Here is a 12,962-nt window from a genome sequence, read left to right as displayed (position 1 = left end):
ATGTGTGTCTGTCCATGGTTTGGGTTGCGTCACTCACTGGTTCTCCTGGTTGCCCTCTTGGTCCAACAGGCCCATCCGAACCCTGTAATAGGAAGTTTGGCAATATAATATTTTTCATTGTGGTAAAAAAAAAAAAAACTAAGATTCAGCCTTAAGTCTTTAAGGAAGGATGTCAGAAGGGTTATGTATGCAAAAATATTCCCCTTTTTGAAAGCTGTGATCAATGTGAATCGCTGCTGCATACATTTTTCAACTTTGCATAATGAGAACATCCCACACAGTGCACAGCTTGTATCTTTCATGCGATTTGCGAGTACACACCTGGGGCAGTGCAGGCGATCTTTAAACGGATTATTAGCAATCTGATAAAAGACTCATTTAGGGTGTTGCACAAAGCTCCGAAAAAACGGATAGAAGAAAAGGCGAATCTGTATTACCTTGTGACCGGGCTCTCCGTGTGGACCTTGGGGTCCAGGTTTCCCCCTGTCTCCCTGAGGAATGTTCACATGAGAGTCACATTTGTGATATTGCACACAATATGAAGTCTAAAATGGATCTGAGGATCTATTAAAAGTGAAGCGGAGTGTTTAGACACATCTAAGAGCCACTCTTGACTGAGCAGTAAACAGACTGTGTGATTTGATTAAGCAATTTGGTGTTCTCTACGCACTCTATGTCCTTTGTTCCCTGGAAGACCAGGCAGTCCATCAAAGCCCCTGTCACCCTGCAAAAAAGACAAAGATCCATAAGAAAGATCGACAAAACAGCCGGCGTTTCAAACACAAACGTCCACCAGCACACTTCATTAACTGAACAGAACTCATGTCCTTTCACAATGTCATGTGCTTTGCTTCGAACACACAAACGCACAGACGCAAGCAGTGACTATGGGCCAGAGGTGTGTGTGGCATGTGGCAGGGTTTGACAGGCTGCCTCAGAGGAACCTTCCCATCTGCTGCGATTCTCATCCCGCATCCGGTGCTGAGACTCGGAGAGCTGCGGGAGTACCTCACACTTCCTCATCAAACAAACTGCTGTTGTGCTAAATAGCTCTGCGTGATTTATTTACTGACGGGTCTTGCAGCTGGACAGGGCTGAATGCTTGCTATTGTCAGCACAGACAATAAAACACAGCTCTCAATAGCGAACGGTTCCATCAGTGGCCGAAACTATTAGGGTCAAATTAAAGTTTCCGGTGTTCCCAGTTAGCTCTGGCAGCTGAATCTACAACTTGAGCAAATCCATTCACACATTAACTAACCAAACACAAAAACTGGATATTTGTAGAGGTTTCCCATGCAAACTCACCGACATATAGAGTGCTGGGGGAATGAGTCCTAAAACCCGTAAATTAGCATTTTTGCACTCCTAGTTCCATTGTCCTAGAATCAATGGCTTTGTTAATGGGTTTATGGTTAAATTCCTGAAATAAGGTTTGCGGTGAACACAAGCTCAACTTCATTTTATTACTACAACATAAAATACCAGTGGTAGATGAAGTACAGACATTTTTGCTTAAGTAAAAGTACAGATAACCTATTAAAATATTACTCCAGTAAAAGTATTAAGGGTTCCTTTTTCATTTTACTTGAGTAAAGTGCTTGATTTGAACTCTTTCCCCACCATTGACAGGAATTTTACAGCTTTCCCTGCTTTCACTGTTATACGTTAGGGGGAGAACCAGGTCCTGACAGGATTCGCATTAGTAACTTACTTTTCGTACCATCAGTCACGCGCGTGCCCAAGCTCAGAGGATCTCCTGTTCTTGGTTAATTTTAAGTCAGACTTGTGAATTCAGTGAATTATTAACTGGAAATGAGCTCTAACCAAATCAATGAATCAGTAAGTAGTTGACTCAAGAACAGATGCAATCACATTGGTCCAATTCACAAATGAATCGTGGAGTGCGATTTGCAATCTGATATAGCAAATTCATTGGAAAGAATCAGCTCGTTCACAAATCGAATACTGATATCACGCCTCAAAGGAGGTGTCAATTTCTTCATTTAAAAAATAAACGAGGTGCAACATGTTTTTATGCAATGTAGTTCTATCATGACAAGTCTTAGAGTGTTTGGCATGGTAATTGATATGACAATGTTGATATATTTGGTCTTGACAGAATAGATCTGCTATGCTGTTGCTACTGCAGAGCAATTACAGGACTTGCTACTGCCAATACATAAACGACTCGGTGCTGCAGAGCAAGTAAGACATGCTGCTGCTGTACAATATAGCATGCATGAATTAGCTGTAGCAGATCTACACAGGTGGAGCTGGGGAAGGAGGAGGGTTTCTGAAAGTGCGCTGTAGTGCCAAGACAAATGCTAACCAATTATTTGAAGGTTGAGCAGCGAGCTCATTGGCTACTGATAAAGCAGGAACCAATCAGCTGCTCCCTATAGAAAAGGATGTGATTGCAGGAAGGTTGACTTTAGGACCTATCAGCCTGCGCCGATGTACAGAACAATGTAATGGAGTAAAAACTACGATATCATGCTTCGGTGGGCCTATATAGTTAAGGCGAGACACGGCAGGCAAAAACATTTTACTGGTCAATTTTGAGATTTGTCTTTAATAACATGTCTTCTTTCAGACTTGTGTTGAAAAAAAAGTCTGAAATACACATTTAGGTCTTTATTTAACTACACTTTGTCCCAAAAAGTCGGAGTGTTCCTTTAAGGATATTGACAGTATATTCTGATTTACAGGATAACAAAAGTAGATATCCATAAATCCCTCTGTAATTTTTTCCCATCTAATATGTGAACACAATGAAAAAATATTTTTTAACCTGGCTTTATCCAATACTCAGATTTAGTTTTTTTTTATATATATGTGCAAATTAGCACATATTTAATTATATATTGCCTAATTTGCATATTAAAACATTAAATGACAGAAAACTTGTAATATTCTTAAAGAAAACTTCTTTAATGTAGGTAATAAACTGGGAAAGTTTCATGGTGATATCTGCTAGTTAAACATTTGACCTTATTCACCACTGTAAATTACATCAGTAATACCTCACTCATAATTTTTCCAGCTTCTATGTGTCTTGAAAAAGGCGATTGCTAATAAGTGGCTAAATGGGGTTGGGGATAAAGGTAAACTCATCAACTCACTAGTCCACTTTTACAGCCTAATTGTGTTTATACTCACGCTCTTGCAAACTATCCTAACCCAAAACTTGTGGATTTGAAATAAAGATTTAAAGGGTTTGTGTAGTTTGTTTATAGCCTAACATTCCTTCAGGCTGTTGTACAGCATATTGGGCTTCAAACTTCATAAAAGTTGTGTTCATTTGTGAAGATTGTCATGATGAACAAAACGTCTAAGAGTCATTAATATCCGTTGGTCCAGAGCTTATTTTCATCAGAAAAGCCAATGGAAAAATGGGTTTGTCAAGGGAACCAGGGTGAGGCTAACTTCCTGATTAGCCTACAAATATATACGTCATCACTGTGTTCTAACTATCATAGGTTAAATTCAAAAGTTAGTATTATTGTGCATGGTCTGTCCTAATGGAACTATATGGTGAATAACCTTTGCTCCTGTCTCTCCAGGAGCCCCTCGACCTCCATCCGCTCCTGACCGGCCCTGCAAGGTGAAACACAGAATACCACTTCGTCATCATATTCTATGCACCACTTTGCACTGCTTATGCAATATTCATGAACCAAAAAACACAGCACATCAATATAGAAACTGTTATCGCCCAATTCATATTCATGATGAGTTTAATTAAATGGATCACACTTGAACTCTGATCACTCTTCCATTGATTTTTTTACACGGTGTGCGAGACGGTGTCTTACCGTCTTCCCAGGTTTTCCATTAAGACCAGCATGACCTGGCAACCCTCGTGGCCCCTTAAACAAGAGAAATAAGAAACAGACATAGAGATGGAGATGGTGAGTCCAAGGATTTTAAAGGCTACTGAATGTAAAAAGGAAATATGAAAGGAAATGTCCTCACCGCAGGCCCATACTCTCCACTGTCCCCTTTCAGTCCACTGGGACCTGGAAGACCCTGGAACAAACATACATTTTCAAAGACAGAAAGTATCCACTGAACCCCAAACCCCCCAAAAAAACAATCAAAATGTGTGCTAAAAAAAAAAAAGTCTGAAAAGAAATGAGAAAGATTTCTTACCACTGGACCTGGCCTCCCTGTGAGACCTAGTGGACCAGGAGGACCCTTCAATGACAGCTAGAAGCAAATAACAAATACAAACAGACAGGGAAAAGTTTCACATTTCTCAGACAGTTCAGAGTCAGACAGACCAAGGTATAAAGCATTATATGAAGCACATTTTTAAGGTAACCAAACTGGTCTCTAGATATGGACTTTATCCTTCAGAGCAAGTTTACAAAATTCTTCCACCCATTTTTTCTTCTGCAGGGAAAACTATTATACGTCTGATTGTTAAGGAAATTATTCATATCTGTATCACAAATGTTGACAGTATGCTACAAAGTTCAATATTTTTGGGGTTAGGTTTGTTCAAATCCATAAACCTAAAAATGAACATCAGCAAAAGTAATGATTGTGTTAGCAAACATCATTGACTATATAGTACTGATAAATGAGTACCGGGGCACATGTAAGTGCCAAAGACAGTTTGGATTTGGGTGTCTTACTTTGGTCTGTTGTAAGATGGCTTGAGCCTGCGCCTCTTGAGCAGATATGACAGGTCCCTTCTGAGAGTCTCCTCCATACTGGAACTGAGGGGAAGAGATTACTGACTAAATATTTCATACACAATAAGCAAGTTACTATTAAAGATATATTTGAACATGTTTAGAACACAAACTTGGAAATGTACTGAATGTTAATGGCACTGATTATATCACAGCTCCACCATGTGGTCAAAATATGCTATTGAGGCTCAGGCATCATGTTATGTGATGTAAAATTTTAATTATATTCCTCTAGCAAACAACTCGTACTAATGTGATGCAAGTGGTGTAAATGCATTACTAAAGGAATGATCTCATCTTACGGGTAACATGAGCAAAGTGCCTGGAGGACCGGGTATCCCATCAGCACCAGGCAGCCCTGGACGTCCCTCCGGACCCTTGTGTGAGCAGAGACAATTAGCTCAGTTCATTGATGAAGCATTTCTGTACAAAACAATTGCATGAGCAACAGCATTCTTCAGTTATTCCCTATACTTGTTTCCTGAATGCAATATAACACCTATTGATTTTTCTTGTTTTACGTGATTCCTGTATCAAAGCGTACGGTGCACATTTGCCTGGTGTAAAAAATTTAAGAGCTCAGCTAAACAAAGCTGTCAGTCACCAGTCCTTTCCTAACAACACAACTCTTCAACCTTCAAAAGAAAAGATAATACCTCCGGCTGGAATATTTTCTTTTGTCTTTCAGCTTCGGAAATGTTATTAGACCTCTATAGACGCGCAAGGCCAAAAAGAGCTTACATCTGCAGTGAACGGGCTTTCTCAGCCTAGTCTGATGTTTTTGCTAAAACTCAACTCTTGTGAAGCTGACACCCAAGAGAAGTTGATTCACAACCGACCAGAGGCGCTAAACTGAGCGGAGACAAAAGAATAATCTATCTTCATCCCCACTGCCAGAGGAAAATGATGAATTTTAGGCTCTTTAGTGCAGTTGGAAGTCTTCTGTCTCTCTCACCCTGGTAAGGGATCGTGTGTAAAGAGTGAGTCATTCACAAGAACAGACACACTGTCCAGAGCAAATTAGGTCAAACTATCAGATGAGTCATGGGTTCCTGATGCCTAAGGTCTCCAGAGGTTGGTGGTCCCTTCGAGCGGCTCTGAGTCATCTGTGAGGTTTGTTCCATCAACACACGAGTCCAGTCATCTCCCCCGGTCCCCCTTGGATGTGTTCTGCGTGTCCTCAGCTCCAGGTTCATGCCGGGTCTTGTGGGTCAGGTGATTATGAGGACACTCACCATATCACCTGGGTCTCCGCTGGGTCCTGGGGGGCCTGTGATGCCAGCAATTCCTGGAAGACCCTAGGGAAAAACAGAATAAACAAATGTTTTTTAATGAAAAATTCCCAGACACCACTTCAAGACCACATGAAATCACTTGAAGACTGTAAAGGTGTTTTATAATAAATTTGCTAATTATTTAAGTAGTATTTTGACTTACTGGTAATCCTGGTGGGCCAGGGGGTCCTTCAAAAAATCTGCCCTAGTTAGTATAAAACACAAGGAGATTAGAATAGATGGCCAGTGAATGTTTGTAAGTTAGTATGTTTAACTTCACACTCCAGCACTCACTGGTTCAACAACACCTTGCTCTCCCTTCTGTCCTTTCTCAAATCGCCCATCCTGAGAGAGGAAGAACAGGTGAAGGATGAGATCTTGCTTACAAGTGGTAATGAGATTACAGTTGTTACAATTCATTTTAGTAGTCAATACCAAAGTCTGTGTGATTTCATGATTCTTGATACCAATTTTCATACCAAACTAAAAACGAACTAATGGAACATGGACATTTATTTAAAAGCTAAATATTAATATAAATATTATAAAATGGAATTAAAATAATGACATTTAGCTTTCGGTATTTCAAGTATTTAAAGGAGTAGTTCACCCAAAAAATAATTTACTCACCCCCAAGCCATCCTAGGTGTATATGACCTTCTTCTTTCAACCGAACTATATTAACTGAGTTATATTAAAAAAAATATCCTGGCTCTTCCCAAATTTGAAATGGCATTGAATAGAGCCCGAGATTTTGAAGCTCAAAAAAGCACATCCATCCATCATAAAAGTAATCCATATGATTCCAGGGGGTTAATAAATGCCTTCTGAAGTGAAGTGATGCGTTTTTGTAAGACAAATATAAATTTAAAACTTTATAAACTATAAACACTGGCTTTCGACAATAGCCGTATATGCGATTGTGTTTGGCTGACAGAAGAAAGTCATATACACCAGTGATGCGCGGGTCAATGTATAAACAACCCGCACCCGACCGACGTTTTCAACTAACCCGCCCGCAACTCGGACTGCAAAAAAAAAGAAAGAAAATATTGTACCCGACCCGCTTCCTGACCCGCGTTTTTTTTAAAGTAGCTAGTAAATGCTCATCGTAGTCATTGGGCCATAGACGGAGGAACTAGGGGTGCGCATTTTTCTGAATGCTGTATGATATCGCCTAGTTTTTGTAATAAAGGCTTGATTTATTCATTTATTTCGTTTCATTTTCTTAACAATTAAGATGCTGCATGTTATCAGAGTACACAGTCTAATCGAAGTGTGTGTCTCTCCCCTGACTTTCCCAACAAAAACCCCGCCCCCTCTCAGCAAATACATAAAACTGACATTACTGAGCTATATGCGTTTAAAAGTAGCCTATTAAAATGGTACAATGGCATTGCTCAATTCAACGTGTTGGGAAATCGGGCATTTTGTCCCGCGTCAGCTTTTATTCAAAAGTTAATACCGCGCTCAACATTCAAAAAGTAAATAAGGATTTCCCACTGTCATCTCTGACTGAGCTCGTGCGTCATCCTCGCGCAGTTATTCAGCCAATAAAGTGTAGACCTATGAATTTCATAGAACATTGTGTCTAGTACAATATAAATTCCAAAGGTTTAATTGGCATCTTTATTTCAAACGACCCGACCGACCGCGACCCGAATATCATTAAAAATATTTTTGGATGACTCGTAACCGCGGGTAACCACGGGTGACCGCAGGCACCCGCTCACTTTGGATCAACCCGCGCATCACTGATATACACCTATGATGGCTTGAGGGGGAGTAAATTATAGGATATTTTTTTATTTTGGGGTGAACTGTTCCTTTAAGAGTATGCATTTTAGTATTTCTCAATTAGCTAATCATTATTTTTGCAGACTGCATTATTTTGAAATAAATCTGATACTGTATAAAGACTAATATTACTGCATTTTTGTACCACAATACCACAACTTTACATCCCTAGTTGGGATAAAGAGGAAATCCATATTTGCCTGTGTGTTGACAGTTAATTTATTACAGAGGTACAAAACTGTACCTCTCCATCCCATGTGCCTGGCTTCTCCCTCGCCGCGGGGTCAAATCGGTCCTCATAAATCTCATATTCCTCATATTCCTGCTCGAAACTGTCCGAGCCGTTTTTAAACTCATCAAACTCCATGATCTATGAAAGAACAAAACATAGCAACAGCATACAGTCAAGGTTATCACCTCAAACCTGCTTGCAAAGCCCGTAAACAGAAACCAGAGCACATACCTCATAGTCCGTGATATTAGGGCCAACTGTCACTGTGGAAACCAAGAGCTCATTGTGCTCATCGCCGTAAAGGTCATCACTAAACTCCTCAACCTCTGGTGTTTTAATCGGCCTCTCCTCCTGCACACGACACAGCAGAATCAGAAGTGGCACAGCCATGGCAACCGCAACCATGGAGATACCGAGCAAAGTCAGTCATTTCCACTCTACATTAGTTTGGCTCCACTGGGCATCTGAGCTTTAGAGACATCAAGGCCCGAAATATAGTCTATACAAGTACATAATGCGCAATGAGTTACATTTTCAGCATTACCACAAGGGGGCGCTATTTTGAGAGCGTTACAATACATTTCAGGTCAAGCCGCCCTTCAAGGAAGCTAGTGTAACGGATGAGCAACAGTATAATGAAAATCTTGCTTGGAGTTACAGCATTAAAGAGTAACAGATGTTTGAATGTAACTCTATCGCCCCCTTGAGAACTGAGATTTGTTTGTAATGCAAGAATGCATACGCAGCATGTGCATGTGAACTTGAGTTGCGTTTGCATACTTGTATATGTTTCTGGTCTAACTGTGCTCCACATCTCCACTGTTGACTAATTAAAATGTTAGCGCAATTCACAGGTGCAGGTTATAGAAACGTTCTGGTTTCAAAGCATAAATACTGCTGAGCTGGTGAGTGTGGGGTAGGAGGTTTTAATAACAAAGGGGGATGTCAGCACGAAAGCCGTGTGTTCTGGTGGCAGCCATAACAGCATGAAAAGGAGGGTGAGCAAACTTGGCACACTGATACTGGCATCTGAGTTTTACCTCAGCAGAAGCTTGATTCATACAGTAAAAACTACATCTATCAAAGCTGTCAACGGGAAATGTATCAAAAAGACGCATGAAAATGGATTTCTGTCAGACACAGTCCTATTTTTCATTCTGTCTTGGAGCACATCTTTCAGTTTCAATCTGTATAAAGCGTGCCAAGTCAAGAAATACAAGTACACTCTAAGTGTAACTCTATGCCAAAACCTGAGTAATATATGCATCATGTCTCGCATTCAACTTGTGACGCGCATCAAAGTGTCACAGTTGAAATGAGCCGTAATTCATATGCATTTTGAGTCGACACATCTCACTAAAGCTGCGAACTATGACTACAATGAAGTTCTGTTATGAGCACAACATCTGGGAAGATGAGTATCAGTGCAGTTATTGGGGAGGTTAGAATGATGGAGGCTGGTTAGTACAATGGATGACTAGTGGTTAAAATGTGCGAGGGAGAGTCAGTGATTGGTCAGGAGAACGATAGGGATGGGAGGAGGAGGAAGTATGGGCAACTACACTGGCACTTAATGTTCTACCTCCACCTCCATCTTTGGGGATTCAGAAAATGCAGGTGCCGGCACAGACTGGTCCTCAAGATCTGTTGCTGGTGGCAATACAGACTGGTCCTCAAGATCTGTCACAGTAATGGGTCTGGTGTGTTCGTCCTGATAGGTGTCGGGTTCATGAGTGGGCATGTCGGGTATGGAGTCCATCAGATCGACTGTTATTGTTGGAGATTGCACTGGTGTCTTGGGATGCTCGGTCGCAGGTGGATCCGGCTGCTCTGTTGCAGCTGCTGAAGCTCCTCGATGAGCCAAATACTCCGGCAGCTTCGAAGAAACCTCAAGGAAACCTTCTTCAAGAGCTTCGGCCTCCTTTCTCTTCTTACGAGATTCTTTTTTGCCTTTCTTATCTTTCTTTTTTTTGTTCTTTTTGCCTTTGCGGTCCTTTTTGGGGCGTTTCTTTGGTTCCGCAGGCTCGTCTCCCTGCATGATGTCATCAAGGTTATAGATGGGATTGACCTTCTATAGATGGGGCAAGAGGTCAGAGGTTGGGGATAGATGAGCAGAATTAAAATTGTTCAAGACATTCTGACAGTAGGACAATGCAGACACGTATACCACTGGCAATCTCTGTACAATTTCATCTAAAATGAAGGTGTCTGACTGATTCCACTAGACAATGTGTATTATTCTCATTGCAAATTAGGTCAAAGTTCAACTTGTTCTCAATTCAGACATGCGCTACATTATCAGCCCACAATTCAAGGGGTCAGAGTTGAGCTGCTTACAGGCTATTATGAGAGGCTCTGACTGAATGGGCTTGATGAGGCCTGTCGGGGGGAGATTATATGAATAATGTGAGGACCAAAGCAAGGTGTTGAGATGCCAAGTCGGCAGGATAGAATCGGATCTGTGTAAGCTCTGGTAATAGGTCAGTAATGTGAGCAATGCTGATGAATCCCGCCATTAGTCCCTGGTCTCTCAGCTGTTGTGGGAACTGAAAGCCAACTGGCTCTGCCTTTGAACGGCTGCCGATAGGCACTTTCCCTGGAGCCAACTTGGAGAAAGACATACGCAGACATTTACATTCAGCACACTCGCACAAAACTGGGCGTGGGAGTTGTGAGGAGAAATGAATGTACGATGACCTTAAGCGTTCCTCCCAGAAGGCCGCAGAGAAATGCTAACCCACTGACATGATTACTCGCTGGGCTGACTCACCCGCACGTGCACGTTCACAACAAACACAAATCATCGAAATCGAAAAAACATGTTCGCAATGTCCACAAAAAATATCACATTGTGAAAACAAGCGTGGGGGAGTCTAAGAAGTAACTGTTGATTTAAAAGATATACTGTGGTGCTGTTCACATGTGTTCTTGCATCTTGTAGATAGATATATGTTAGCACTCTCATTCATCTCAATAATAGTTGCTAGGCTGGCGCAGAACCACAATAATTATGCGATTTGAAATCTGCCATCTTTAATCAGGAGAAAACAGAACTTTTTGAGGCAATCCCCTGAGCCTTCAATTCCATCATGTCACTGGGGCCATAGGAAAATGTCATGACAACACTCAGGCCCGGATTACATCTGGTATTAAGATGCGTTTTGGTCGGTTCAGAAGTGGATGATGCAAAATACAGGTAAAAACGGTGTCTAAAGCGTTTTGAGCTTGTCCACTTTTGACCACTTTCAGAGATAGTCAAAAACGCATTCGACCGGATTGCTTTCGTAGTGTAAATGCTGATCTGGTTGAATGTGTTTGACCAGACACAAAAGACCGTCTACTCTTCTCCTATTGACCTAATGCGTACAGGAAGCGCGCTAGCCAGACGGGATTTAAACTTTGTCGCCTGGAGACCCAAGTTTGGTTTGAAGATGAAAACGTGCAAAGCACAATGTTCTCTCACACGATCCTTCAGAAATCATTCTAATATGATGATTTGATGCTCGTGAAACATTTCTGATTATTTGCAGTTACAGTTTTTCTTTTTATGTATATATTTTTGTGGAAACAACCAAGATTCTTTAATTAAAAATTCAAAAGCATTTATTTGAAATATAAATATTTTATAACATTATAAATGTCTCTAATGTTTCTTTTGCATACTTGCTGAAATTTTATTTATTTATTTATTCATGAAATAAATATTTCTGGCCCCAAACTTTAGAACAGGAGTCTGTATATTAGTATAATATTGTATTATTTAATCAGATTATATTTGAAAGTCCATCAATTGAGAATGAGTTTTTAAAATGTTAGCATTGAGCTAAAGGCCCCCATTATTATTATTATCTAGTCATCGTTTTGTTATTATTTGAAAAACTAATTAATTTTTTTTTAAAATCTGTTCTGCAGTTATACATTTAAACACAAAAATATCTCTATTAAATTGGTTGTACTAAAAAAAAAAGGTCCCTAGAGCTAACAGTGCACTAGTGCATCTGAACTAGGCGACAAGCATTTTAATTAATATGCATGCCTGTGCTGTTTATTGGCTGGCTTAGATGAGTGCGCTGGGAGCCGAGCCCAGAAACCAGAACAGTAAAAAGTGCAAACAGATAAATGTAAATGTGGAATTGAGAAGCCAAGGCAGCTCAACCACTCAAAGGAAGTTTTGACAGGGCTCTTCCAAAGAGAGGAAGACATTTTTGGCCAAGCTGGAACAAATTATGTCTTCATAAAATGCGGCAATTCTGTGGAAAACTGTGAGGCTGGTTGATTGGAGAAACAAGTGTCTCTTCCTCTATTTCCACATGATACTTAAATGCTAAAACATGAGGAGTCTGTAGGATAGTAAAGGCGGGAACAAGTTATGTCATATAGAAAATAAGGCTTTTTTGACTACATGAGGAGCCACACTCACAGAGGAATCACTAACCGCATCAGGGTCCAGGCTCTGGGTTCTGTAGGGCAAAGGGCTGTCGCAATCGGGAATGTAATCTTGGCAGTAGTCAGCCGCAGCCTGAGGATCATCCACGAGCAGGAGCTGCTGGATCTCGCCCTGTAACACACACACATACCACTCTCATTGATGGGGTAATATTCACATGTACTGGTGTAATTCTGGTGATCAAAGAGAAATCAAATTTAACACTGTATAACCGGAGAACATGCTGATGTAAAGCAGAAAACTAATTTAAGATGAAAAACAACTTGTGTAACACTGATGAAATAAGGGTAAAACTTGTTGAACGTATTTTATTTGCATATATCATTACATTTTGGAAGTGCATTGCATACAAGAGTTTATGCAACAGGAAGAACAACCTTTCTTCATTTAAAAACAAATATCTTCTCACACTTTTTCGATTTCCCTCTTGGACTCCTTTTAGTTATCAATTTATGAACAACAGGCCCAGTCTTCTATAATGCAGTGGTGTAGTCCTAACTCCTAATAAA

General features: G+C 40.5%; 1 protein-coding gene across 3 annotated transcripts in view; it reads right to left on the bottom strand.

Moving 5' to 3' along the window:
* col5a3a (collagen, type V, alpha 3a) overlaps positions 1-12,962 on the bottom strand; it is a 57,654-nt gene that overhangs the window by 22,514 nt on the left and 22,178 nt on the right. The window contains exons 5-20 of one of the 3 annotated variants that reach the window (XM_079632567.1): positions 12,442-12,564; positions 9,589-10,077; positions 8,238-8,357; positions 8,019-8,144; positions 6,272-6,322; positions 6,141-6,182; positions 5,939-6,001; positions 5,006-5,080; positions 4,644-4,727; positions 4,156-4,212; positions 3,979-4,032; positions 3,819-3,872; positions 3,547-3,600; positions 671-724; positions 438-491; positions 38-82 (exon numbers count right to left, since the gene is read on the bottom strand). In XM_079632567.1, the coding sequence (XP_079488693.1) occupies positions 38-82; positions 438-491; positions 671-724; positions 3,547-3,600; positions 3,819-3,872; positions 3,979-4,032; positions 4,156-4,212; positions 4,644-4,727; positions 5,006-5,080; positions 5,939-6,001; positions 6,141-6,182; positions 6,272-6,322; positions 8,019-8,144; positions 8,238-8,357; positions 9,589-10,077; positions 12,442-12,564 (1,545 nt within the window). Of the gene's footprint in view, positions 1-37; positions 83-437; positions 492-670; positions 725-3,546; positions 3,601-3,818; positions 3,873-3,978; positions 4,033-4,155; positions 4,213-4,643; positions 4,728-5,005; positions 5,081-5,938; positions 6,002-6,140; positions 6,183-6,271; positions 6,323-8,018; positions 8,145-8,237; positions 8,358-9,588; positions 10,078-12,426; positions 12,565-12,962 lie in introns of all 3 variants that reach the window. The other 2 variants (XM_079632566.1, XM_079632568.1) reach the window with 2 other exon arrangements.

Source organism: Phoxinus phoxinus, assembly GCF_949152265.1.
Source record: "Phoxinus phoxinus genome assembly, chromosome: 1".
Lineage (NCBI taxonomy): Eukaryota > Metazoa > Chordata > Actinopteri > Cypriniformes > Leuciscidae > Phoxinus > Phoxinus phoxinus.
Note: the sequence above shows the minus strand (reverse complement) of the source record. Positions and strands in the feature narration are given on the sequence as shown.